Consider the following 26,740-nt stretch of genomic DNA (forward strand, 5'->3'; position numbering starts at 1 on the left):
GAAGATCCGGACGTCTCTCCAACATCACAGTATTCTATCTCATCGTTTTAGTATAGTTCATACCACAAAACTGGAAAATTTATTACTTGTTTTGTTCCTTCTTTCGAATGAGTTGAACTTCATAAACTGCAAAAGTGGAACCCCTGATTTATTAGAATGACACCCGTCCAGCGAGTTTCCCTCACATTGAACTTCTTAGATATTGAAACCCCGTAACCTTGGCCACTAGCTCAAGTAGGAATGAGTAGGGAAGGCTTTGAAGTTTGAACAGAGACTCAGCTCGTTATAAGCATATCTGAACAGCGAAAGTTGATGCTCATTACTCAAAGACTGCTAAAATGCATTAAAGAGATGATGGATTCACATTCACAGGACTCTCAGAAGCCCCGTCTCAACAACAGCTCTTCCCAAAATGGGAAAAATAATTGCTTCAAAATCTCACATTAGTAATTGCCATGTTTCCCATCCAACACGGCAATACAATAATGACATGATGACAAAAAGAGGTCCTCAATTAGCCAATGATCTAATGCATCTTCACATTCTATTCTCTCTCTTCCGTGGAGCGCATGTGATGATTTCATCAACTCGGAGAATCATCTCGGCAGCTTCTGTGGCAGAGAGCAATACGGCCTGCTTTACTTTGAATGATTCAGAGATTCCCAGCTGTGCCACATCTCCTACCTGCCACGACATTAGGTTCCATCAAGACTTGAAATTTAAGATGCGACTTCATAGAAAAGCAACCAACAATCCATGTTCTAAGCAAACACACTTATCAAAGGCTCTTTCCAACCAAATAGAAACCAAAAACATTGGCCGGAACTAGGGTGCACTAATAAAATGAGAAAATGAATCAGGCCGATCAAAATTGATGTTCATCTCAAAATTAATAAATATTGGATCTGTTAATCCCAAAGGTAGACCAGTGAATCAATATTGACCATATCAAAATTGATGCACACGTGTAATCGAAATGTACATATTCTTTTTATATACTCACAGATCCAGAGATGACATCAATCCCTGCAGTGCATCCTTCCTTCTGGTGCTCAGCACGGAGCTGGGCAACCAACTCAGCACTGTCCAAACCAGCATTATCAGCAATGATTGTTGGAATGGCCACAAGTGCCCGTGAAAAAGCTTCAATAGCATGAGACTTCTTCCCAGGAGTCTTCTGCGCCAGCTCATCCACATCCTTTGCCATCACCATCTCAGGCCACCCACCTCCAAGCAAAACCCTACTGTCATTGACAGTCTGCGACAGCACACACAAGGCATCATGCAGAGACCTTTCAGCCTCGTCAAGCACATGGTGGCTGTAAAGAGTTTACAGCAAAACAAGACAAGTTACTCAGAAACTAAATCAAATGACCGGCAATAAAAGCAACAATGCTAGTATGCTACGGAAAAGCTAATCTATAATACCCCAAAGAAAACATAATCAAGAAGTAGGAGCAAACAAACATGTGACAGTTAGACTATTATACCAAATCTGGTAACTGACCAGGATAAAGGAAAATTCTATCTGTAGAAAAGAGCTTGTATATTCCCAAAACCAGTAAAATGAATAAATAATAGGCATGTATTCTATTAGCTTCATGAAGTTGTGGGAAAACATATCCATCCCTTAAGTGCAAATGTTGCAGATTAAATCACCCCGATAGAACACCCATTTCCCAGTTTCTCTGCCAGAATTGAATTTAATAGAATTTTAATGAAGGTATGTTATAACTTTTATGGTTTGAACTTTGATAACAAAAGTCCCAGACTTCAAGAACAAGATAGGCGGACAATGCCTCGATTGGAGCAATAATTCAAACCAATGACCCAGTATTGCTTTTCCTATTATGTGTCTTATCACAGACACGTGCACATACACTGAAACCACTTCGGTAGGCATAACCATATGATTTGAATGCAGACTACCTTATTTACAGGAGAGAAAAATTAAGAAAGAAAATTCAGGCTACATACCTTGCACCTCTCAGTACAATTGTGCAAGCCTCACCCAGTTCGACACCAGAAAAGTGGATCAACTTGTCCTCGCCAATCATGATTTCCTCAATGAGCTTGCAGTGTCCAAGCTTAACTGATTCTGGATTGTCAAATGTTGATGCAATTTCACCACCGGTAACTAGAGCAAGGCGCTCAATCCCATCAAAATCTGCATGCTCAATAGCGAGTATGCCCGCATCAGCAAAGAGTTCTTCAGGAAAATTGTAAATTAACTGTCTGTTGACAAAGCAGTTGATGCCATGAGCTATGATCTTTTGCACTTTTTCTTTCATCTTTTCCTTCTCAGCTGTTTCTATCTCAGCAACCCTGGACATTGAATCAACACGGACTCGTGCCCCATATATCTTCACTTTATCTGTGTCCATCGCGGTGTTTGCCACCAAAATCTTTGCATTTTCTATGCGTTTTGGTTGTCCAATGCCAATTTTCTTGTCAAGAATAAATCTGAACAAGCATGCAACTCCCATAAGAACAAACATCTCACGGAAAACATAAAAATGTCATCATCAAGAAAGGTGCAGAGAAGTAGCTAATAAGGAGCTTGCAAGTTTAGAGGCCCCACCCTTCATCTAAAAAGGATTCCTTTAGAGATCCTCCGGGTTTCTTAATGATTTGAATAGACTCTAAGTTCGTGCTTCCCTGCCATTTCCAACAGCATTATCAATAAAAAAAAATTATAAATACAAAAGCCACCATGATGTGACAAGATAGTCAAAAGAACTATGTAAAACATAATCCCATCATTAAGAATACGTTCTTCTTAAAACGAGCATGAAGGATGGCTAAAAACACAACTTCAGTCAACTGACCTTAATCCCCACAATTGGCATCAGCAACATGGCTAAAAGTTCAATAAAAAGGATGCCTTGCACGACAAATCAGATATTTTCTCTACTACATAAGCCACAAAATTGCCAATGGCTTTCAGGCTGAAAGGACCATGGGTCCCCAGTTGAGGGTTCGAACCCAACTACTAGGGTTTTATTGCTGAAAACATTTCCTGGAAAAAAGGTTCCCCAATTACCTTGAGCCTTATAACAGCATCCACAGCCAGTTTTGCGAAATGTTCTTTATCCTGTGAGAGTATCTTGGAACTCAAAGTAGTCATTGCAATCTTCATCAAGTCTGACTTGAATTTCTCTGCATAATCCAATGATGATATGCATTAAACATAAAATTATAAAGGAAGGCTAAGGAAACTCAAAGCCTGGTCACACAAATTAGAAGTTGCCATCCCTGTTTAAAGCACCACGCTTGTACATCAGCTTATTCCATAAGTAATCACCATTATCACATCAAAACGATCTCAATGAAAACAAAATCTTTCAAGAAGAAATAAAGCAGCAGTTCCCACAATCAAGAAAGCAATGAAGCAAAATACAAATGATGATAAAGTTAATATAGAACACTAAACAATACCAGCGTCCTCTTTATTATCGATGACTTTATGCAACAAAGCATTTCGTGCACATTCTGCTGCCATTCGATAACCTAAACAACCAAATAATCTATTAGAAAACCTGGTACTGCACATGCCAAAGATGGTAACCACATAAGGCAAACTTTATTGTCTTTATAAGTAATAAACAATTGCAAAGTATTTCACACATGCCAAACAAATGAATACATGCACGCAGACTCACACACACTACCAAAGCAAAGGAAACAAATCTCATTCTTTGCAGGAATAAGTTTCTAAAGTATTTCAAGAAGCAATCAGTTGACTGAAACGATAATCATCCGCTGTGGACATTATACATACGATAAGAATAAATAAAACTCACGATACCCTGCTACTAGTTTAGCAATTAAGAAACCTACATAAGAATACTGCTTCACAAAGAAAGCAAAATAATAGAAGATCACATATAATTCTTAAGCATCCAGACCTGATATAATGGTCATTGGGTGTATCTTTGCTGCAACAAGCTTTTCTGCCTCCCTCAGAAGTTCCCCAGCCAAGACAACAACAGAAGTTGTCCCGTCACCAACTTCATCATCTTGAACTTTTGAAATGTCTGATGCTTGAATTAAGGATGATAAATGATATGATATTTTATTCAATAAATTCCTAGTGGTCAGTGTCCAATATTGGCTTGGTAACTTACACTAGCATAAGTTCCATTTTTTTAAATAGTTAAACTAGCATAAGTTCCATTGACATATACTTATATGAAACAAGCCATTTTGCTAAAAGAAATATCTTTGTCAATCACAAAAAGACTACTAATCAATTATAAAATAAATTCTCAAAACCATGATCATCAAGCAAAGAACAATTACAAGGATACCAACAAGAACTTTAGCAGCTGGATTATCAATATGAAGGGACTTTAAGATGGTGGCACCATCGTTTGTGACCGTGACTTCACGTCCCCTGCCTGTTGATTGTAAAATTTTATCCTGATAAATACAAATCAACAGTCAGGCCATAAATTAAGTTCACAATGGAGGCCAATGGCCTAAAAGAACGGCATCATCACATTTGACAACACCCTCGAGTATTATGAAATTTACCATCCCCTTTGGCCCCAAGGTTGTCTTGACCAGGTCAGCAATTGCCATTGCACCAATAAACGATGCCTAGTAAAAGAAAAAAATTAATTTAGCCATTCTGCTCATATTGAACATAAAATATATGAAAGATGCACCAAGTTCAAAATATTATAATTTTAAAATCACGAATCCAGTCAGCAGTACTGATACCCTTTGTTATAAGTACCAACACCCCAATTTAAGAAACTAATTTGATTCTCATTAATGAATTTTATAACTTACTACATCAATATTTTTTTATCGGTAACTTAGTACATCAATATTATAGCACAAAAAATATGTATATCGGTCACTTTCACATGAGACTCACCATTCTGGCACGCTCCCCCTTTTCTTCACTAGCTTCATCTTTAAAAATTCTATCGACCTACAAACATTCTCAAGCAAGAGAAAATATATTGAAGAATTATTAAAGAAACAAAACAAAACAATAAATTAACAGCATCTAACATACCGCCATGAAGAGTGATGTAGTGAGGCTAGCTGGAACCAAGATGCTCAGGTAATTTATCTGAAGCAATATTAACACAAGAAACCGAAACTTAAACCCTTCGCAAATCACCAGACAAAATATAAGTGATATTTACAGCATTTTCCTCCCCTTAATCATTTTCTCAATAACCAAACGAACAAGCAAGGAACAAAGAAAATACTACGCATAACATACTATATTAAAGATTCAAGAGTGAGATAGAACTGTGAGCTTGTTTCGATACTGCAAAAGAAAGCATAAAAGCGGAATAAAACCCCAAAAGTTCAAGAAAACACAACGAAACCCTAAAGTATAGTTATTCCATTACCTGGTCTCGAAGAATCGTGAAGACGGAGAGGTTGAATGGAGATTTTGAGACACTGGATCCCGCCGAAACGAGCGTTAAGGCGACACACAAGGTTTGGCTTTTTTCTCACTTAAATAGTTAAATGCTACAGGCACTTGGTGATATGAAGTCGTTTGGGTTTGGATTGAATCTCATTTTATTATTATAAATTTTTTAAATTTTTATATAAAATATAATAAATAATTTAATTTTTTAAAATTTTAAAATAATAATAACATTAAAAATAATATTTTATTAAAATTATTTCATTTCATCTCATTTCATCTCAATGTCTAAATAAATCTATAGTGTTGCTACATTTATTATTTATTTTTTAATCTGCACGTAATATTCAGAATAAAGTCACGCTTAATTTTAGATAAATATTTTAACAAATAAAATATTATATAAAAGTTAAATTTTTTTGTTAATATTTTTGTTAAGGGATATAAAAGTTAAACTGATAATAATATATTTATAACTTCTTTACAATTATGTTATAACATGTTTTAAATTGAATAATATTATATATAATTTTAAAGTATGCAAGCCAGCACACTCTTTTGACAAATATAATTATGCCATTTTATTGAAAGATAATTTTAATTTTATATAATTACTCTTCATTTTAAGTAAAGTTGTAGAATAGTTGTAAAATAATTATAGGTTTATTATTTTCTAAAGTAAATCCACAAACACTTGTGTAGTATGTCTGATTATAAAATTATTTTTATTATAAAGTAGATATAACGGATTTCATGAAAATACGTCAATTTGTAACTTTAATTTTGTGTAATCCATTTATATTCATATCACTTCTCTTAGTTTTGGACTATATATATATATCCTTGACGAAAAACTTACACCAAGTACATGCCATATTTTCCTCGAATATGAATTTTGGTGGACTTCATGTAGGTACATCTTTTTCCTCGAATGTGAATTGCTCTCTAATCTCGATGATGATCAAGGGAAAAGATTAGAGATATTATGGCATTAATATTTTATTGATTTAAACAATAAATACCAAGATTATAAATATTTCAATTTAAAAATATTATGCAAATAAAATTTCTAGGTACTTGAATTGTCAATAACATTACATTCCAACGTTATCATAAAAAGTACATGAAAATTACTTATAATATATAAAAAAAAATTCTTTAATGATATGAAATCCTGTGATAAAACAAGATTACCATGTGCTCGTACTTTAAAAAATATCGAATAATTACTAAATATTCATATGTTTGAGCTCGAACACAATAATTATGGTTTAAAAAAATCATCAAATAAAATAGGGTATGTCAGTATACGAGACCCAACAAGAATTGATCATGAAGAACATCACCTTACTTCATATAGATATATATATATAGTTCTAATACAGGTATGAAAACTTTAAGAACAACAAAGGGGATAAGAGTCTTTCTAGAAAAGAATGCGACCTCGAGCTAAGGTCATTTGGAGTCCTAATGATACATTAAAATCACTCAATACTAATATCAAGAAGCAACACAAAATCCCTCTAAGCTAGACAGGCTTTCCCCCCTACTATCCAACTGCGGATTCTTGTATTTATTTGCTATTAGCTTAGAGAGGCCGTGTGTGTCGGCCTGCAGCTTTTCCACAAAGAAGTGCATTCTTTGGAATGGGGTATTCATCTCTGAGTGAAGTTGATTCAGTATAAACCCGCAAATAAAGCTGTTGTCCGAGATATTGTCGTGCCCAGAACTCGGATCTCAAGTTCCACATTCCTACATTATCAAGCGCCACATATATAGCAGTCCACGACTTGGGATATACCTGCACTCTCACCAAGAATAAAAAAACCATCATGTTAATGTTATTTTGTTTAAATTTCCGAGGTATCTCTGAGTTGGCGAAAACGAAAATGGCGTTGAAACTCACCTGAGTGGTGCAACGTGCAACTGCATCTCGGAGATTGTATTGGTTTCTACTAGCTGTAGTCCACTGCCCTCCATCCATACTGCGTTAATTGCAGAGTTTTTAGATATTCGTCAGAGCAAGAAAAACCAGACCCCAAAAAGAAAAAAAAGGCAAGCAATGGTTCAGAAACAAACTCGGGCATGGAGTCCACATATTATGCAATGTTAATATGGTGACTTACCCAACCACCCAGAAAGAATAGCCACTAAGGTGCCAGCTCTGAATTATATCCTCAGGGTTTTCAAATACAATCTCGACAAATGCTCTGTAGTCAACACCCATCACTGATGTGTCAAGGTAAATTCCACCACCTGTAGGAATGCTGGATATACTCCCAACACGGAAAACTCCAAGTTTGAAGTAATCAGCAAGCTTCAAGGGAGTGTCTGCTGGGACAAATGATACACTGTTTACTGCATATCTTTGTTTGCCGTTGACTTGACCGGCGGAGCTTTGTAGCCTGATGGTCTTGGTTGTGTTGATTAGACCATAGTGATACGAGCCTTGTGGGTTCGGCCTTGGTCCACTTGCAGTCAGATTAGTCCTGTAATCAACATGATGATTAGTTCCATATGTATGAAAGTCAATGTTAGAGTTTGCAATAATATTTTTTTGACGTGATATTAAATGATTGACAGATAAATAAAAAATAACAAGGCAAAAGTGTTATTGTACAAAGAAGTACAGGCCTGGATTTAAAAAGAGAGGAATGACATGGGTCTTATGTACCTGATAGAGCGGGCCTGGTTCAGAGACCAGTCAATTTGAATGGTAGGTCCACCAGGGGGTGGGCCTGAGACTTTGCCGGCGGAGTTGCTGTAACGAAGAATGCCGGTGGTTGTGAGTATAGTAGAGGTGAACCTAGAGGAAACCACAATGTAATAGTCTTGTGCAGGCTGATCGGCAGTGACTAGAACAGAGTAAGATTGACCAACATGAACATCAAGCGAGGAGTAGGTGACTTGAAGAGTGTGAGTTCCTTCTACTTCCACCAACTTCATCTTGTGGCCCTGAATGCGGAAGTTGAGGGAGTTTTGCAACCCAACATTTGATATTCTAAGCCTATAGGTTTTTCCTGTAAATTGATAATGACAGACTACAATGTTAGGCCATGAATGGGAATTGACAGCAAAATAATCATGGTTAATTATCACATTAACATATGGATATTAACGAGGTGCTCATAAAGTTCTTTAACATTACATATAGAATAATCCATATATACAATTGGCTTCTAATCGAATTTAAAAAATTGCAAACACAATGCCATCGAGGGAGATTTATAGAGAAAAAGATAGTCTTGCATAAACTTAAACATTTCAAGTGGGAGACAGATAGATGCATGAAATCTACTCTATAAGCAGCATTAAATGCTCAATTAATGTTGTAGAACTCGTTTTTATCTATCTTTCGTTTGAAGCATTCAATTTTGAACAAAAACTTAGAGAGATATTGATCCAATTTATCATTTCATCCTCACACCTTCCCAATGTAAAGAGTCTAAATAGCATGTCCCAAAAATGGGGGTTTCCATTAGTTTTTTAACTGTCCATCCAAAAGTCCATGACAAAGGTAGCAAAGACACAACAAAGGAGAATTTACTATATACGAGAAAATCTTGGCAGATTTTGAAGGAGATCGTACCTTGTTCTACATTGAAAGAAACACCACCGGGTCCGCGACCGTTGATAAGGATTCCATCAGGAAAAGGCAGCTTCTTACCACGATCTAGAATAGCCTTCAAGGCCTGCACAGACATACATAAATTCATTACACACCAAGTACGAGCTTGAAACCTGCATTTATCGTTAAAAGTTTACATAAACTAAAATTTAAATAAACACACCAAAATTTAAATAAACGAAAAAATTGTTCACATAAACTAAAATTGAACTATAATGAGTTTTTTTTTTTTTTTTATTCAAGCGAGAGTTTTTTAAAAAGTTTATTAAAATAATAAGTATAATATCAATTTATATTTTTACTTGTTTATTTGAAGAGCTTTTATGCCCAGAAACAAAGTCATACTCCATCACTGCCAATAAGTTGAACACGATTTATCCATTGGGATTCACCGATCGGAATTATCTAGGATGAAACTAGGGAGGACATGTGCGACCCACAAACCAGGACATGGTCTGTGATCTAAAACAATCCATACCACCATGTGCTAGACATTTATGGAAAGTAACATACAATAATTGTGTTCTAAAATATGATCATCTCCATAGTCAGCAAACGCCAAAAGGGCCCTAAAAACACGTAGATTTGCTGACATAGTTTAACAAGATGCATCCAGAACAAGGGACAACCAGTATAAAAGGACAGGAAAAAAAGAAAAGAAAAAAAGAAGCATGTTGGCGTTTTTCAACTGCTCTCCCTGTACAAATTGTGGTATTTATGAACTAAAAAAATCAGTAGTGGGTTTGCTTTAGAATGTGCTCTTCTTCCAATTTCCAATAACAAAGGTAGTCAGGAAAACAGCTGGCAGCAGAGAGGAAGCATCATTAAAAAGTTGAATGTTTTAATATTCACAGCAAAGAACCCCCATATGCCACCGACACAAACGCAAGGTGACAATCCCAGAGAATCAAAACATTAAAATCCTCGAGTTTGAAGAGGATTCCATTACCAGCGAATGCTGAAAGAGAAAAAGCGAAATTACCGTGTAATTGGACTTGTACCAATCTCCGATAAGAACAGTGTAATCGCCGGCGGGGTCAGGGAAGGGGACAGGGATTCGTGGCCTGCTAAGGATTCTGATACCTCCAAACCCACCGGCAGCCTTGTGGAATGCGAGGGAAGGGAAGTAGTAATAACTCCCAATCTGATCCTTGACTTGGAGAATGTAGGTGAAGTTCTTCCCCGGGGGTATTGGGCATGTTGTTCCGAATACACCATCCTCAAACGAATTCCTCCTGTTCTGAATTCCATTCCTATAGATACCAGAAACGAAAACAGAATTAACATCTTTTATTCATTGCTTACATACTATCTATAATGTATTTTATGCAAAAACAGAACATTCCTGGGTGTTATTGATCTTTCACATATGTTCGAGATTTATCGTGCGTTATCTAAAAATAAAAAATAAAAAAAGTTTTGCACATGCCCATGTTCAATAAGCACTGATTTTCCGAGATTTGCATGATAATGAATGAGACTGCCATCTCAGCTGCCTAATTGTTAGCAGCTTGCAGTCACCTAAGGTGTCAATCAAGTTTCATTAAAACCCTCGATTGTTTTTAATAATTGAGATTAAAATTAAAAAATTAATAAAATATTATTATAAATATTTTTTAATATTATTTTTATTTTAAGATTTTAAAAAATTAAATTTTTTATTTTATTTTATATAAAAATTTAAATAAATTATAATGATTAGATAAGATAAGATGAGAAGAATTAAACCCTATAGAACATGAGAATGATAGATATATAGAATGAGTCTTGTAATATTTTATTATTATCTATAATTTTAGATAATATAAAATAAATAATAAATATATAAAACTCACTTAACTGTGAAACTTTTAAATTCGAGCAACAATTTTAAAAACTCTTTTTTTTTTTTATAAGGCGAGTTCGATAGTATGTATTATTTTTATTTTATTTTTAAAACAATATTCTTTACTTGTAATAACATGTCATGACATAAATAAAAGAGCAATTATATAAATATATTTTAAGTTAGGACATTTTGTGAAAAGTGAAAATGTCATCTTATCCCTGCTTTAAAAGATATCTGATAAATTCTTCATGTATAAAAACAAAGGGTGATTGCCCCCAAAATTATTACAAAATTATAAAACATATATAAAATTAAATCTTGATAATTTTTCAAATAATGTAGAAATAAAATTTAAAAAACACAACTTAATGTTTGTTTCAGATTTTTTACGATAATATTTCATAGAATAATATTAATCCATTATTATTTTTGTAAATATGAAATATTTAGAAATGATTTTTTTCGTATAAACTATCAAGTAATATTTTAGAATGTCATCTTTCATTCTAATATTTAAGCTAGTTTATCAAATTTCATGTAAAATCTATCTATTTTGGTATCACATTAAGCATAAAATACTACAACTAAGACCTTAAATAAACTTTTCCTAGCTCAATGAAATTTAGAGGATAAATCATCACCACTATTTTTCATATAAATCATCAATCTGAAATGAGTTTTCTGGTATTTTCACTTTAGATTTTATATTAAGAAACTTAATATTGTATAATAAAAAACTTTGAGGTCAATGTTAATAGTTTATTATTTCTCCTAATCTTAGTTTTAATTTAATTTTAATGTGGCCACATCCTTAAAAATAGATAATATATAGAAATTATACAAAATCTAGGGGTTATAAGAAAAAAAAAACTAGAGAGAGACATTTTTGAAATTTTACAAAATTTTAGAAAACATATGGGATTAAAGAAAATATAAATTTTTTTAGGGGGCCAATTTCTATATACATGGAATTATAAGTAAAATTTTGGGGCTATTTTGAATTTTGAAAAAAATTTGGGAGTCTAAGATGTCTTTTAAGCGATAAACATAAATGAAATGGTTTATCCACTGCATAAAATCATTTTTCGAGTAGATAAATTTCTTTTTGTAATTTTTAAATTTACAATCCAAGGAGAACTAGTGAACTCCATAGCATTATATGCTGCCCAGAGACAATATAAATATAAATTCCAATATTGATTATAATAAAACCTACATATTGCACCTATTTTTCTTTTTGTACATTATGACAAATTCCGCTCACTCCCTTTTAAAAAAAATAGACAAATCTATGACCTATAAACTTGTACGTCGTAATCGTGATAATAAGGTTTGGATTCAAAACTCATCTCATCTCATTATTACAATTTTTTTAAATTTTCACACAAAATATAATAAACAATTTAATTTTTTTTTAAAATTTCAAAACAACTTTTTTAAATTCTCACATTAAATATAATAAATAATTCAATTTTTATTCTATTATTATTTCTTTAAACTGTAAAAGATATTTTGATGATAAAATTGTGCAGATGTTTAGTTTGAACGTAGACAAAGGTCACCATCCTCGGTTTGGAGTTGGTGGCCAATCCCTAAAAGAGTGGATGACAGCTAAAACTCTTAGGGTACGTTTGGGTGTTAAGAAGTGTTGAGAAGTGTTGAGAATGTTTGTGAATAGTTATGAGTAGAGATTTGAGTGAGTTTGTGAGTCCCATTGAGAGTATTTTGAGTTGTTTGGATGTGTGAAGTATGTTGAGTTGTTAACTTTTGAGTAGGTAGTTGAAAAATGTGTGGGTCCCATAAATATTATAGTGATTTGATTTTTAATAATAAATATTATAATGATTTTATTATAGTGATTTTTTAATATTAATAAATATTTTAGTGATTTTATTTTACTTTTATATATAATAATGATAAATATTATAATGATTTTATTTATATATATATAATAGTGATAAATATTATAGTAATGTTATTTTTTATTTATATATTATAGTGATTTTATTTTTAATTTATATATAATAGTGATAAATATTATAGTATTTTATTTTTTATTTATATATAATAGTGATTTTATTTTTATTTATATATTTTAGTGATTTTATTTTTTATTTATATATTATAATGATTTTTTTTTATTTATATTTAATAGTGATAAATATTATAGTAATTTTATTTTTTATTTATTATATATTATAGTGATTTTATTTTTTATTTATATATTATAGTGATTTTATTTTTTATTTATATATTATAGTGATTTTATTTTTTATTTATATATAATAGTGATAAATATTTTTTATTTATATATTATAGTGATTCTATTTTTTATTTATATATTATAGTGATTCTATTTTTTATTTATATATTATAATGATTCTATTTTTTATTTATATTTAATAGTGATAAATATTATAGTAATTTTATTTATTATTTATTATATATTATAATGATTTTATATATAATAGTGATAAATATTTTTTATTTCTATATTATAGTTATTTTATTATAGTGATTTTATTTTTTATTTATATATTATAGTGATTTTATTTTTTATTTTTATTTAATATTGATAAATATTATAGTGATTTTATTTTTTATTTATATATTATAGTGATTTTATTTTTTATTTATATATAATAGTGATAAGTATTATAGAATGTTTGTGAATAGTTATGAGTAGAGATTGAAGTGGGTTTGTGGGTCCCATTGAGAGTATTTTAAGTTGTTTGGTATGTAAAATATTTTCAAAAGTACAAGAATACTTAAAAAGTGTTGAGGAATGTTTAGTACCCAAACATAACCTTATAAATAATAAGTTGAGAAATGTTTAAAAAGCTTCCCACTAATCCGCCCCGCCCATCTATTTCTGTCAGAAGAGTCGCTTTCTGTTTAAAGAAGCCTAATCCCCTCAGCACTAATGTATATAATTTTAGAAAAATGATAACTACGCATAATATTTTACAATACATTACACAATCATATTTTAAAATAAAAAATAATTTAATAAAATATTTTATAAAAATAACATAACTTTATAAAAATATTCTCACTTTAAAACATGTCTTTGTATCATTGCTCATGATTTTATAAGGAGAAATTACTCCAATTCTCATGCAATGAATCATAACAGTGACAGCATTTATGAACTCCAATAACGAACTGAACTCCTCATGGCTCACGGGCTACTCTCTTCTTATGTTTTAAAGCTTGGTTTGAATATATAATATCATTTCATCTCATCTCAATCATCGTAACCAAACGAGACATACTCTGCTCTCTATACCCGTGACTGTATATACTGAGTCCGACCCAAAAAGTGAGATCTTAATGAGATCAATGTCCAGTACATGGGTTTTCTCTTAGGATTCACATTAAATATGGGGGATAAAGAACAAGAGAGATTTAAAAAAAAGCTAATGCATGTGAAACTAACCCCAAGTCATTAGACAACCTTTTTATGTATTTTTGTGGGCACATTAGACATTCTCTTGACCATAATCTAAGAAAATGTACGAGCAGAGTTAGGCCTAGTCCAGTGCAAACCAATGTAAATACAAATATGCCCTTAACACTGGCAGTGTCGTACAAGAACATCATGTAACACACCGAATCTGTCGTTTATCCAAGGGCGCGCTAACCGCTGCACATGATATTTGTTTGGGGAGAGAGAGAGAGAAAATGTACCAGGAGAGGAGGAAGGACTCGTTCAAGTTGTTGAACACGTTGATAATGAGGTTGTCATTGGTGACGGAGTGAATATCAGGGCCTGGGAATTGTCCATTGATGAGGATTCCCTACAAGGCGCGCGCGCGTTGGGTGTAATTTGTCCATTAGATCAAACTAAAATAAGCACAACCCAGATCACAAAATACCACCAAGAACCCAGCAGATCTGAGCCACAAACCTGTTGGCGAACGCCGAGTGGGTAAATGTCACCGTAAGTGATGTTCCAGTTGAAGAACTTGTAGGGATCTTCGGCCCCAGCGAGGGAAAGGAAGAGAAGAGAAACCGCCACACATAGCATGGCACTGAACAGTGCACTTCCTCCCGCCAAGTTTAGCGGCATTTCCTTCAACCAAGAGAGAGGCAGGAAGTTCTGCCTAGCACAGCTCGGCTCCCTTGTGCGTCGTGTGTGAGTGTGTTAGTTGGGAAAGGCTGAAAGAGATGGAAAGCGAGAGGCAGTGTTTTAAAGAAGAGGAGGTGAGGTTAGGAAATGATGAGCAACATGGCACGTATTTAAGTGCTTTACAGAGGTGGTGAGATGGGTGTGTAGCCGTGATTCGTGAAGAATGGGAGGGAAAAAGAAAACAGCAAGAAAAGAAAGGAAAAATAAAAGAAAATTCTGGGAAGTGTCGGTAGCAGTGGGGTACAAGTTACAACAGTATCATATGAGCTTGGTCTCTCGCACTTTGAAACATGGAGGTTTTGTTTGGACGCGGAAGAAAGAGAGAAGAGCGCATGTGATGAGTTTTAACACGCAGTGGCCCCCCTGATCACTTTGTTGTGGACATGTCATGTGGTTATGAGCATTTAGGAGCACGACTTAAGTCGTGTTGGGGGGGTCTGGGTCAGGATGGTTCTGTAAAGATGGTATTGTGGTTGAAGTTGCTAAGCCCCTGTTATTTTTCTTTTTAAATGTATTACTGAGAAAATCCGAAATGAAAGGTATGTTGGCTTGTTTCGGAGATACCGATTTTTTTAAAATTTTTTTATCCATTGAACATAGATACAATCATACACGAACAAGAAGATGCTCCATCATTCAGATCTTTTTGTCATTGACTACTATGTGTTAACGATATACGCCCAATATTTTTTATAATGTTTTATATAATTATATTTTAAATAAAAGTATTTATATAAAGTGATGTTATTTTTATGAATTATTTTATAAAATACATAATTTAAAATATAATTGTATAAAGAGTTATAAAAATTGTTGTATGTCTATCATTTTTCATAATTCTTTTTATGATCTAAGACATTCTTCAACATGCATTGTTGTAAAAAATGAGAGACTTAGAAATAGATTTTTTCCTACAATTTCCTTTTTCTGTTTTTATTGTTTATCGTTTCAAAGAATCAAAAAGATGTAAGAATCTCGTTCTTATAAAAAATGCCAAGTGCCAACTATTTTGGTGACAAAACACGTGCCCCTGCCCCGCATGCGAGTAACACTCCTATAATTTACACATCTTAAAATTGTAAATATCATTTCTCTTAAAAAAATTACAATAAATGCTCACATTTCTTGGATTATCTTAAAGTTGATGCCGGCGAAAAACATAAAGATTTGAACCCATCAATAAATTAAGATTTGAAACGATATGTGTGTGACCCACCATTTTGATTAGTTTTGTAATTATAAATGAATAGATTAACTTGTACTTAAACTCATGACCTAGCTAAGCTCTATCTTAAACCTCATCACATTTCAACACTCAACAGTCCGATCATAATTATTTTTCCACAAGGACTTTGACATGCCAATTTCATATAAAGCACTAGCCACATTTCGACTCTTCGGTGCTCGTGAAGGGTGAAAGTCCTAACAGAATTCTAAAAGGAATCGTCCTTGCGTTGTGACTTTTTAGACAACACATGTATCCGAAACATAAAAAGCATAGATGTGCAGCAAATAATGAAATAAATCAAACAGCTACATGCAATTTGGGAAGTCCCCACAATGAATAAACACTAGTGACTTTATCGCATGTGCAATCATTGAACATGTTTTTGAATTAAATAGTGGATGATTATATAAAATTTATAAGTTTTAATAAATAATAATAAAAATAAAAAAACTGTAGCATTCTTAACGAAGCAATCCAGTATCATTAGTTAGTTGTAATATGGGTTATAAATAATGAGTAATACTAAATATAATCATGCAAGCCCCATGCATTCTCTTTGATAAAAAAATAAACCTACTAAAATAAATTATTTTTTCAAAGATACAGGACCTACGCAACTTAAAACTACAAATATCATTATTCTTTCGTTTCTCCATAAAGTTTGAGAGTACGAAGATTTCATGTCCGGATGTTTTTGAGGAAAAAAAAAAAAAGCCTTCGAAAATCATCGACGACCTTGTTGAATGAGTGATTTAATATATCAATTTAAAATCATCACAAGACTCAGGAGATTTGAATTAAAATGATGCGCAGATATTAGAAAAAACTAATACTATAATCTATTGGTAAGGGGTCTGAAATACAAATTATAAGATGCTTAGAAGCCAACAAATTATGACATATCTGTCTGGTGAAAGTAGTTGGGGGTGGTGTGTTTGATGGTCCCGCAGGAACCATCCACCCACAATCAGTGGGCATGTTACGCTCAAACCATACACGCAAGGAAAGCATTGATCATGTCACTCCCTACAGCTGTTCAGACATTAGCACTTGCGCCAAAGTTGCAGCTAACTCGGTTCCAGACTTCCAGTACCATTAACTTGGGAAATAATATGTTTGTTTTATCCAAAGACAATGCTACTGATCCCTCCCTACTCACAAGTCAAAATCTATGCTGTATAAATCCTTTCATCAGTCGTCCAATCGGTTGGGGTAGTACATAAGTATGATAGTAAGGCGTCTACAACCACATCACATTGTCCAACATATATCCTCATTTCATGCCCAAGAATCTTTTTGAGTAACAACTGTATATTGCTCCTTAGAAAATTAAGAATTTTAGATAAGTGCTCGGTCTACGCAAAGATCTTATAAAAGTAAACTTACAAATTAAAGTGCCATAATTTGATAAATATATATATATTTTTTATGTCAGGGAACCTCTCCAAGGCAGGGCCTTTCAGACTCACCCCTGCAGAGTAAACCCTGGTCCCGTGCACTGCACCCTCAAAAGTTTCCCTACACAGAACTGGTTAAATCGCTGACTTTTCACCAGGGAGTGTGGCCCCAATTGATTGTTTGCACCTATGACATAATTTGAAATTTGATATCTACTTTACAATAAAAAGAGATTTACAATCAAACAACATTAGTTTTGTAAGTTCATTTTTGTAAGAATCCCATTAACTAACTCCTCCTTCCCAGAGACACCTATACTCTACCTATTTACTCCTCAGCCTACTCTTCAAAACCAATCTCTAAAATGATCCTTTTTTTCCCTCTCAAAACTAATGGCTTCTATTTCTAATTCCAGTGATCCATGAGTCACCCCCCTCCCCCTTTCTCTTCACCATAAAAAGCACCAATTCAGTGGAATCAAGAATCATATTTGATGGCCTTAATTAGATCACCACTTTGTACAGAAATGCTCATAAAAGCTTTTTTTTCTAAAAAAAAAAAAGCACTAAAATTGTCCTCCAACTCAGTCCTTAAATTTTGTTTGTCAACTCAGCCAAATTCAAGCATATCAACACTTCATCCAAAATCAAAAGGAAGAGATACACTTGACTTCCTTAAACTATTACCATCATTGCAGTATCACCATCAAACTATCAAAGTTATCAATCCGTGCCCAATTTCAATCGTATGTTACAATTTACCCCGTTGTTAAAATTTGAATGGTAGATAGATGAAAAATTGATAACAATGCAGAAGTAATAGTTTGTGGAGATAAAAGTGTGATTTTCTTTAAACAACAAAAAAAACAAAAAATACTGACCACGACAAAAGCTTTGGCAAACCTCAATCAAAATGCTAAATTATAATCAAATCAAACTTCATACGAAGTCAACTGTGAAGTAGTCTAGTAGAAAGTCTAGAAGAGCCATAAATACTAAATACCCTTACACCAATCAATCCGTTTAGAAGAGCCATATCCAATCCCCTATCTACTTATCATCCAACCCACGCTTTTTTAAGTCCCACCGGAAGAGAAGTGGTTGGGGATTACATGCATCTCATTACGATCATGCAGGGAAGATATCCAACCATCTCGTGCGATCCTCTTTGCCAATTAACCAACCACATTAAATATGTATCAGAGACAGGCAGCTACTATTGCCCTATGAACGTCGTCCAAACAATTCATAAGCCCGATTCTGGGCAAAAAAGTCTGCATTATTCCAATACTAGTGTTTTTGGAATTTTTTTTAACCACAAAAACAATACCACCCAAACTGATCATAGTAATAGAAGAAAACACCGAAGACGAAGAAAACATCAAAGGCCCAAAAACCCTAACTAGAGCAGAGTACGGGGTAACTTACAAAACCCTCCGACTCGTCGTCATCTTCGTCCCAATGAGAGCAAAACGTAATCATCGAAGAACGCGAAACAGCTTTTAAAAAAACCCTATACTGAGTAAATTTCCAAGAGTTCAGAAGATAGCGAGCCAAATAATCAAAGCAATTCACTGAAGCCTGTCCATTTCGAGTTTCTTTTCGAGCAATTTGTTGTCAAAATGATCATATCACAGTCATGCGAAAGACATTTCACGGGACTCCTAGAGCAAAAAAACATAGATTCAGGACTAATCGAACTCACAGAAGCGAAAATGAAGAACTCACAGTACAGTGACCTCGGCCAGGTCAATCCTCCTCGCCGTATAGAAGCCGAAGCCTAGAGGAGAGGAAACCGGTGGGATCGAGAGAGGCCTCGTGTAGGAGGTCGCGCTTGATGTTCTTCATGCGCTCGGTGAGGGTGTCTCGCTCCTCTATGAGAGCAGACGTGTCCTCTTGGAGGTCGTGGATGCGGTACTTCTGGCCCAAGGATCTGAGGCTCAGGAGCAAAATCCCCGTCATGGCGAAGAACTGTATAAAGCTGTCTTTGCGCTTCATTGCGTTCGCTAAAAGCCCCATCGATCGCCTAGGGTTTTGGACGCCTGGACCTGAGCTGGGTGGTGCTGAGGAAGCCATGGAGGAGAGAGCGTCGGCCGGTTCAGAACGGGATGCTTCGAATCGGCTGTGAACTTAGTCCGCAACTTGTTGAGGCGTTGGTTAAGTGGAAAATAAGTTTTGGGCTTCGGAGTAATGGCTTGTGGATTCTAACCATCTTGATTTATGTAGCAACAAGCCCAATCAGAGCCCAATGGGAAGTCCACAAAGCAGCCTATTGCACCGAAACGTGATTATCAATGAGGGGTCCCCCCTCCCCCGGGCAACCCACCATGTCCGCCCCGCCCCCGCATGAGTAGACATGATATCCCACACCACCCATGAAGGGACAGGAGCTCCGATATTACTTAAGTATAATTATTGTATTATTTTGATCTCATATGTAAAGATTGACTTAAGAGATCAAAGCAATACAAAATACAACTTTAATGAATTTAAATTCTTTTGTATTTATAAATTTTAATTATATTATAATTTGGATTCAAAATTTTTTTTTAGATCAAAAAATAATTTTTAGACTCAATGGATCGTGTGGCTTGGGTAGGGGGAGGGGCACAGTTTTGATCCCACCCCCGACACTAGGGCGAGGGCAGAGGTTGAAAATCCTTAACCCGCATGGTGCAAGACAGAGTGCAAGGAAGAGTCCACCCTACCCCACCCCGCACCATGCGGGTATCATCCCTAATTATCATTGATGGAAGATTGATTATAACAATTCTAACGAGTAAGGTTAAATAGAGTCGTAAATTGTGCAAGCGTCGCAATAGTTTGAAAAAAAATGAAATTTACTATTAAAAATTAATTTTTTTTATGTAGATCTTATATTTATTTATTTTTTTCAAAATGAGTATACTGCGCTTGAGCGCTATATAACTACAAATATCAATTCTTTTTTTCAAAAGGCCTACATGAAATCTTGCACACCTAAAGCACACATAAGACTTGTTCCTAGTATTATTCATCAATAAACATGTGTACTAGTAAGTTTTCTCGTTAAATAATAGAAACTATAATTTTTTTCCATCAAACAATAGATGCTGTCATCGTTCAAGTTTGCATAACTAGCAAACTGCGAAGAACTTCCCTGAAAGCAAACTGGTTTTCTAATGTGTACCGACAGAAATTATGACGGGCAAAGTGCTACTTCAGCCATTGTCATAGCCGAGGGCAGTCTCCGCCATGTCAACTCCATGCTATGTAATGGGATTCTTCCCAGATCAATGAGACTATAACCCTACCAAAAAACAACTCCTTCCCTCTAATTGGCTCCCAGGTCTTTTTCTTTGTCGTTTCATTTAGTTCCTATGGAACCAAAAGGCTGGATTCAATCCAAGCAACCAATTCTACAACTTCATTGTCACGTCAGCTGCATTAGTTGGGCTTGGTCCCTGGAGTTTCTTTCACAAAATGCTAAGTGATGCTAACATGTTATATCAGAAGTCTAAAGTTCCACATTGCTTGCTCTCAATACTCTTTGTTCCAATATTTTCTTTTATTCCCTTCTTTCGATCATCATTAAGACCTCGACTCCGCCCAATGCCTAGCTTTGGCAATCCCCGATTCAGTCCCTCAAGCAAAACACAAGCTTTACACCATTTCTGCAAAATAAAACAAGAATGATGAATCCCGTGCTCTAACTGGGTGTAAACTGGGGTAGCGCACATGTATGCATCTGCAGTCTTGCAAAACATACAGACACTGACAGAGAAAGGAAGAAGGGGGAAACTGATGGCAATCGCAACATCAAATGTGGTGACGACAGTTTGATTTAGCCACGAGTCTGATCTCAGAACTGTCCTTACAAATATAATTCGCATGAAATCTCAAAAAGAAGCACTGGTTCACAGAAGAAAATTACAGAGACCAGAGCCAGTAGCTGATATGTTCTCGTAGGGGAAAAATATGGTTGATCTTTTGGTACCATGAATTTGAAAGATAATACCTAAGGCGAGAACAGGACAGTTTCTATAATTGACCCTAGCATTGATTGTATGGTACTGGTACTGAGTTTTGGTTAAACACATGGTCATGGAATATACCGGTCAATGCTGCATATAGAGTGCTGAATAACTTGTAACTCTTTGAAATCTTCAGGTTTATTGCAGATGGAAGTAGAAGCAATGCTTACCTGGCTCGAAATGTAGCCACAGCGTTCACAAGTCCCTTGCTCTGGCATTTTAGTGGAAGTGGAAATCCTGAAATCCTCCCCTGACTGGATTATGTCAAGTATGGCCCTAGGTCTGCCTCAGTAGGATTCCATGTAAAATGTCAAACTTAAAATAGATAATTGAATTAATAATGAACAGCCGAAATGCCAACCACTGATGAAACAGACTCAACTAGAGAAGAACCTGATTCTTTCCAAATCCTTTATGAACTCACGAGCAAAACCGCGATATGCGTTTGGAGAGTAAATGCCTGCAATTTCAAAAAGAAAAAAAAAAAAAAAGAAGATCATAGTAAAGAGCATACCTAAGAATCCACTCACCAGAAACGTAGAACACTAAAAGGAACATCACGGGATTGATTGACTTTAGATCATGAAATCTATATTGGTAAGATCAGTTGCAAATTCGTAAAATAGCATGGAACTTTGTTAAATTTCACGAAATCCTGGTCTTATTAAAGGAAACAAACAAAGAAAATGCAATGAGCCACCAAAAAGACAATTAATGAAAAATGAAATTAAAGACATACATTCGGTGGAGAAGTAGTCCAGCCTCTTGAAATATGCATACGTGAGCATCTGGTTAAGGTTTCATATATAGTACAATCAAAGAATTAAATGATAACACATTGCTAGACATTCAAATCTGTTGGCAATTTCAATAAAAAGGATATATAACAATCTCCTTCTCATATGTGTACTTAAAAGGTTTGCATCTTGGAATTGGTCCATCTTCACCGGTGATTATTGAAGTGCATCTACTCAATCTATAAAGCAAAAGAATCAATGAGTTTATCACATAAAGCCTTTAGCAGAAACAACAAACATAAGAGTTGATGAATGCATTCACCTTGCAATATCTCCTCGTAAAATGTTCAAAAGAACTGTTTCAGCAATATCATCTGCATTATGTCCAGTAGCAAGCTTGTCTACTTTCAACAATGCAGCACCTCGATCAAGGGCCTAAAAGATAAAACAGCCAATATATGATTAATCATTCCATCTACTTTCACCTCTAATAAAACTTTCATCCTCATGATTAAAGACAGCATAAGCAGGCAGAAAAAAACTTTAGTTCTTGGTTTAGCATCAAATCTGCTATGCATGTTGAGTGTTAATCATCAGTGCAAAGTGCCTGCCACCAATAGCAGAAATGGTAGAACAAGTTGATGATGCCATAATGAACATCTATATATGTTTATTTCTTCATAGGAAGTCATGTCCAATACCTGGCGGCGGAAAACACCACAAAATGTGCAATTATTCTTTAAACCTATCATCTTCACTATTTCATCCATTGTCCACCCGTACAGATCCTTGTATGAGACAATTTTTAGTGGTAGTCCATACTGAAAGTAAAAAGTTACAATAATACCCAGTCATCAGAATAATAGAAAGAATCAAAGTAAATAAAAAATAATAAATGGAATGCTGAGAAAGGAAATTAACAAGCCCAAGCATTCGAACACTCAAAGCTCTAGATTTTTATTTTTATTTTTAAAAGAGGACAATACCCCAATTTTATTTATCTACCCTCACTTTTGGCAGAGGAATATCATATACATGCAAACCAAAAACAAAACCTTTGCAAAACTATACCCCATATACTAAAGACAAAGCAGTAAGACTATCAAATAAAGTATAGTATAACTAGTTAAGAGCAGCCATATCAATGTCGGAATTGAGGCAAACCATTCTTATCCAAAACATAATCAAAGCTGTAGAATGAGTTTCATACACTAGACAACATGGAATAACAACGATGCAAAGAGGATAGTAGCACAACTACCCTCTAAGTACTGAAACAAGCAAGAGTTAATTTTAATAAAAAAAACTCCAAAATCCACAAGCCCACAGACAAAACTGTGAATTGAAAATTACCATATGATGAAGCAGCATGCTTGGACAATAAAATATGGTCACCGTGTTTCTCTCAGATTCAGGAATAACAGAAAAAATTAAAGAATGAAAACTTTATTACAACTTATTCAAAACATCAACAAAATGATAAGAATCCAAATTTGAATGAATAAAAAAACATCTGATCTGGAAAATGGTGTTGAAGTCTTAATAATAACACAATATGAATGAAAATGAAATGAAATATTAATAAAAAAGATTTGCTCACCTGAATTTCATTTCGTTTGACAGTTTCAAGAGAGTCATCCCTGTACCCTGTAATGCCCTCATCAACGGACAAGAGGAAGAGATCCAGACCATAATTGTGTCGCTGATTCAATTCTGATAATACATAAGCAAGGACTGTGGAATCTGCAAGCAAGGGAAGAGATAATGAGATACAAAAAGAAAAAAAAAAAAAACTGAATTTAGCATCATATAACATAAAACACAAAGAAGTCAAATAACTCACGAATAGGACATGAGAACAACTTTCAATGTCTAGCATCTTAGCACTTAAAACAAACCCTGAGCCATAAAGTATAGATATATTCTACTTCAGCTATTAAGCAACCTGTGCTCCTAAATTTTGTGGAATACGTAATTGAACTATTACCTCTTTCTTTTACAAGGGGAATTTATACATTGCAATATCAATTGAATGGGAGAAACGGTGTATAACCATTGCACATGTTCCGACAAACCCAATCATATATGTTCCTATGTCATAATCTGGAGAGGTGAGTATCTATTAAGTTAAGATGATCTGATTCATCACATGAATAATTCAGTCAATCCTCATATACGCCCAACTCTGTTATGGATTTATTGATTGCTGCTCCTGAACACTCTCAAGCATGCATTAGCATTTAATTGACTAAAATAAAATTTAATCGTCAAAATTTCTGTATCTATCTTAGTATATGTTTTTTTTTTTTTTTTGAAACTCTATCTTAGAATATGTTGATTACCAAACATTTGTACAACATTTCACATGGCTAAAATAAGATATGTGACTATTTTTTCCCCAAAGCATCATAGAATTGTTGAGCGATGTCATGAATGGAACCAAACTTGACTTAATTTAAGGAACCAAACTTGGAGATCCATTATTATAATGAAATCATAAATTGTCAGTTTCATCCATATCCCTGGAGGTAATAAAAAGCGACTTGTTCAAATCACGCGGGTAATAAAATGCAAAATCAAAAGGAACCTAACACAGAGAAATTAGGTGACACCCAAATCCGAATGAAAATATTTGCTTCTGTCAGTATGAAGTAAACCTAGCGTTTCCCCTGGGATGTGACCCAGAATGCATCATAAGCTAACAAGCATGATCACTGGAATGTAAAAGAACTTAATAACGAACAAAGCATTCACCTTTTCCACCAGAGGCGCCAATAGCAATTCGTTCACCAGGCTTGAATAATTGGTTCTCCACAATTACCTGATGGATCTCCTCCTCAAAGACCTCATAGAAACACTCCCTGCAAATCTTCACAGAGATTAAAATTTTTCAGCCCTGCCATAGTGCCATCGTCTCTCTCTCTTTCAATTCCATTGGGGCACCACTATGTTCAGCTCAATATATTTACAGATATGAATGTAGCCTAAACCCTAATCACACTAACAAAGTGGAAAGAAAGAATCAAGTAGCGGAGCACAAATATAACTGCCCATTACTTAAAAAATCTTCTCTTTCTCTTTCTTTTTTTTCGAGCCGAATAAGAACTAGAACTTTCAAATTTGCTTCAGCAATAAACTCTTAACGGTAATTTGCAATCAATTCAATTAAGAAATCTAATAAAATACAAAAATCAATCTGCTCCGCCTTTGTACTTAGCTTCACCATTCTTTGCTGAATTAATTCATTGGAAGGCGGAGGGAGGGAAGGAAGAGTCACCTGCTCAAGGGTTTTGGGTCTTTTGAGGGCGGCCCTTCTCTTGCTACAGATGCAGCACAGGCGACCCCTGCCCTTCATGGACTTCCCGTTTCCGTCGGCTTCTTCCATTCCAACCGGTTTCCGTTGTTCTTTCTCGGAAAGAGTTCGGAGGAAAACTGATTGAAAATCATGGATCGCATTAACTCAGATTAAATAGAGCGCAAGTCGCAGAAGCATTCAGAATATCCATAATTTTTTTTTTTTTAAAAGATAAATGATATTAATAAAATAGAGTATGTGACCGTTGTATATTATTTTTTAAAAAAAATAAAAAAATAATAAATTTTTAATAATAAATTTTATTTTTTTGTAAAATGAGTACATAATAGACAACCATATATCTAACGTTACTCTTTTGGTAAAGCTTTGCTCCCCATAGACGACACGATGCGCTTTACTTTGTAGTCTAATTAGCAAATTATGGAGTTATAATTTGAACTTAAGTCATGAAATGGTCCTAAGATGCAGCACGTGTAACCTTTTTCTTTTATGTTAAGAAAGCAACAAATTGAACTTATTGCCTTTGGTAGAGCGGAGAGAATAGGAAGATTGTGGTGGCCTGGTTTGGCTTGATAGATGATCTAATCTCATCATATATAATTATTATAATTTTTTAAATTTTTATATAAAAATAATATTAAAAATAATATTTTATTTAACTTTTAACTTTTATCTTATCTCATCTGATAAACTAAACAAAACCTAAATCTTTATGAAAAATTATTTATACAGCTCTAAAATGTAAATTACTTTTGAAAAAAGCCGAAAAAATCTAAAACTTATGTATAAAAAACCAATTTTTTTACAATGAATTTCACTATTTTTAAAATGTGCATGCAAAATTTGTACACATTAAAATTGTATTTAATATTATTTTTTTCAAAATAATATATAATTTAAAAAATACTTTAATTATAAAAAAATTCTATAAAAATAACTACATAAATTAACATAATTTGATATAATACATTATCACATGAAACTCTGTCGCGAGTTTATTATAATTTGATATGCGGGCCTCACTCCCAGGGGCATGTTTGGTTTTCATATTTGTAATTTTGTA

General features: G+C 34.2%; 4 protein-coding genes across 5 annotated transcripts; all 4 read right to left on the reverse strand.

The window, feature by feature from the left end:
* Positions 1-292: 292 nt before the first annotated feature.
* On the reverse strand, positions 293-5,508 carry LOC109004276 (T-complex protein 1 subunit beta). Of its 2 annotated transcripts, XM_035693474.1 has the most exons (13): positions 5,376-5,508; positions 5,243-5,290; positions 5,030-5,086; positions 4,886-4,942; positions 4,537-4,602; positions 4,311-4,422; positions 3,909-4,037; positions 3,439-3,510; positions 3,044-3,159; positions 2,582-2,658; positions 1,978-2,463; positions 1,004-1,319; positions 293-684 (listed from the first exon to the last, which is right to left on the reverse strand). In XM_035693474.1, exons 3-13 carry the CDS (start codon positions 5,033-5,035, stop codon positions 538-540), a joined length of 1,584 nt encoding a protein of 527 aa, XP_035549367.1. In that variant the 5' UTR covers positions 5,036-5,086; positions 5,243-5,290; positions 5,376-5,508; the 3' UTR covers positions 293-537. The 2 variants fall into 2 exon arrangements, with proteins under 2 accessions (XP_035549367.1, XP_035549366.1); XM_035693473.1 differs by lacking the exon at positions 5,243-5,290.
* A 1,223-nt stretch (positions 5,509-6,731) lies between these two features.
* LOC109004277 (L-ascorbate oxidase homolog) lies at positions 6,732-15,192 on the reverse strand. Its single transcript, XM_018982784.2, has 8 exons — positions 14,765-15,192; positions 14,545-14,654; positions 10,009-10,279; positions 8,988-9,090; positions 8,073-8,418; positions 7,525-7,887; positions 7,305-7,383; positions 6,732-7,199 (listed from the first exon to the last, which is right to left on the reverse strand). The coding sequence occupies exons 1-8, from the start codon at positions 14,924-14,926 to the stop codon at positions 6,987-6,989; spliced, it is 1,647 nt and encodes a 548-aa protein (XP_018838329.1). The 5' UTR covers positions 14,927-15,192; the 3' UTR covers positions 6,732-6,986.
* A 3,917-nt stretch (positions 15,193-19,109) lies between these two features.
* Positions 19,110-19,765, reverse strand: LOC109004280. The gene has a single exon (XM_018982791.2). The coding sequence runs from the start codon at positions 19,685-19,687 to the stop codon at positions 19,361-19,363; it is 327 nt and encodes a 108-aa protein (XP_018838336.2). The 5' UTR covers positions 19,688-19,765; the 3' UTR covers positions 19,110-19,360.
* An 843-nt stretch (positions 19,766-20,608) lies between these two features.
* On the reverse strand, positions 20,609-25,852 carry LOC109004279 (cytoplasmic tRNA 2-thiolation protein 1). Its single transcript, XM_018982789.2, has 10 exons — positions 25,639-25,852; positions 25,116-25,230; positions 23,962-24,104; positions 23,063-23,182; positions 22,684-22,796; positions 22,508-22,600; positions 22,364-22,404; positions 22,018-22,084; positions 21,795-21,906; positions 20,609-21,264 (listed from the first exon to the last, which is right to left on the reverse strand). The coding sequence occupies exons 1-10, from the start codon at positions 25,744-25,746 to the stop codon at positions 21,100-21,102; spliced, it is 1,077 nt and encodes a 358-aa protein (XP_018838334.1). The 5' UTR covers positions 25,747-25,852; the 3' UTR covers positions 20,609-21,099.
* Between the last annotated feature and the right edge of the window lie 888 nt (positions 25,853-26,740).

The sequence above is a fragment of the Juglans regia genome, chromosome 8, assembly GCF_001411555.2.
Source record: "Juglans regia cultivar Chandler chromosome 8, Walnut 2.0, whole genome shotgun sequence".
Taxonomy (NCBI): domain Eukaryota; kingdom Viridiplantae; phylum Streptophyta; class Magnoliopsida; order Fagales; family Juglandaceae; genus Juglans; species Juglans regia.

Bases quoted from the DNA above. Each gene is read 5' to 3' on its own strand.
- LOC109004279 (XM_018982789.2), bottom strand. From the start codon at position 25,746: ATGGAAGAAGCCGACGGAAACGGGAAGTCCATGAAGGGCAGGGGTCGC. The intron at 22,601-22,683 runs GTGAATGCATTC...TTTGCTTTATAG, and splicing joins TTACGAGGAGATATTGCAAG to ATTGAGTAGATGCACTTCAA. The intron at 21,907-22,017 runs GTTCTTCTCTAG...CTACTGAGGCAG, and splicing joins AAGGATTTGGAAAGAATCAG to ACCTAGGGCCATACTTGACA.
- LOC109004276 (XM_035693473.1), bottom strand. The intron at 4,423-4,536 runs GTAAATTTCATA...TGTATTTATCAG, and splicing joins CCTTGGGGCCAAAGGGGATG to GATAAAATTTTACAATCAAC. The intron at 3,160-3,438 runs GTATTGTTTAGT...TGGATTATGCAG, and splicing joins CGATAATAAAGAGGACGCTG to AGAAATTCAAGTCAGACTTG.
- LOC109004280 (XM_018982791.2), bottom strand. From the start codon at position 19,687: ATGGCTTCCTCAGCACCACCCAGCTCAGGTCCAGGCGTCCAAAACCCT.
- LOC109004277 (XM_018982784.2), bottom strand. From the start codon at position 14,926: ATGCCGCTAAACTTGGCGGGAGGAAGTGCACTGTTCAGTGCCATGCTA. The intron at 14,655-14,764 runs GTTTGTGGCTCA...CGCGCCTTGTAG, and splicing joins CACTCGGCGTTCGCCAACAG to GGAATCCTCATCAATGGACA. The intron at 7,384-7,524 runs GTAAGTCACCAT...CAATTAACGCAG, and splicing joins TATTCTTTCTGGGTGGTTGG to TATGGATGGAGGGCAGTGGA.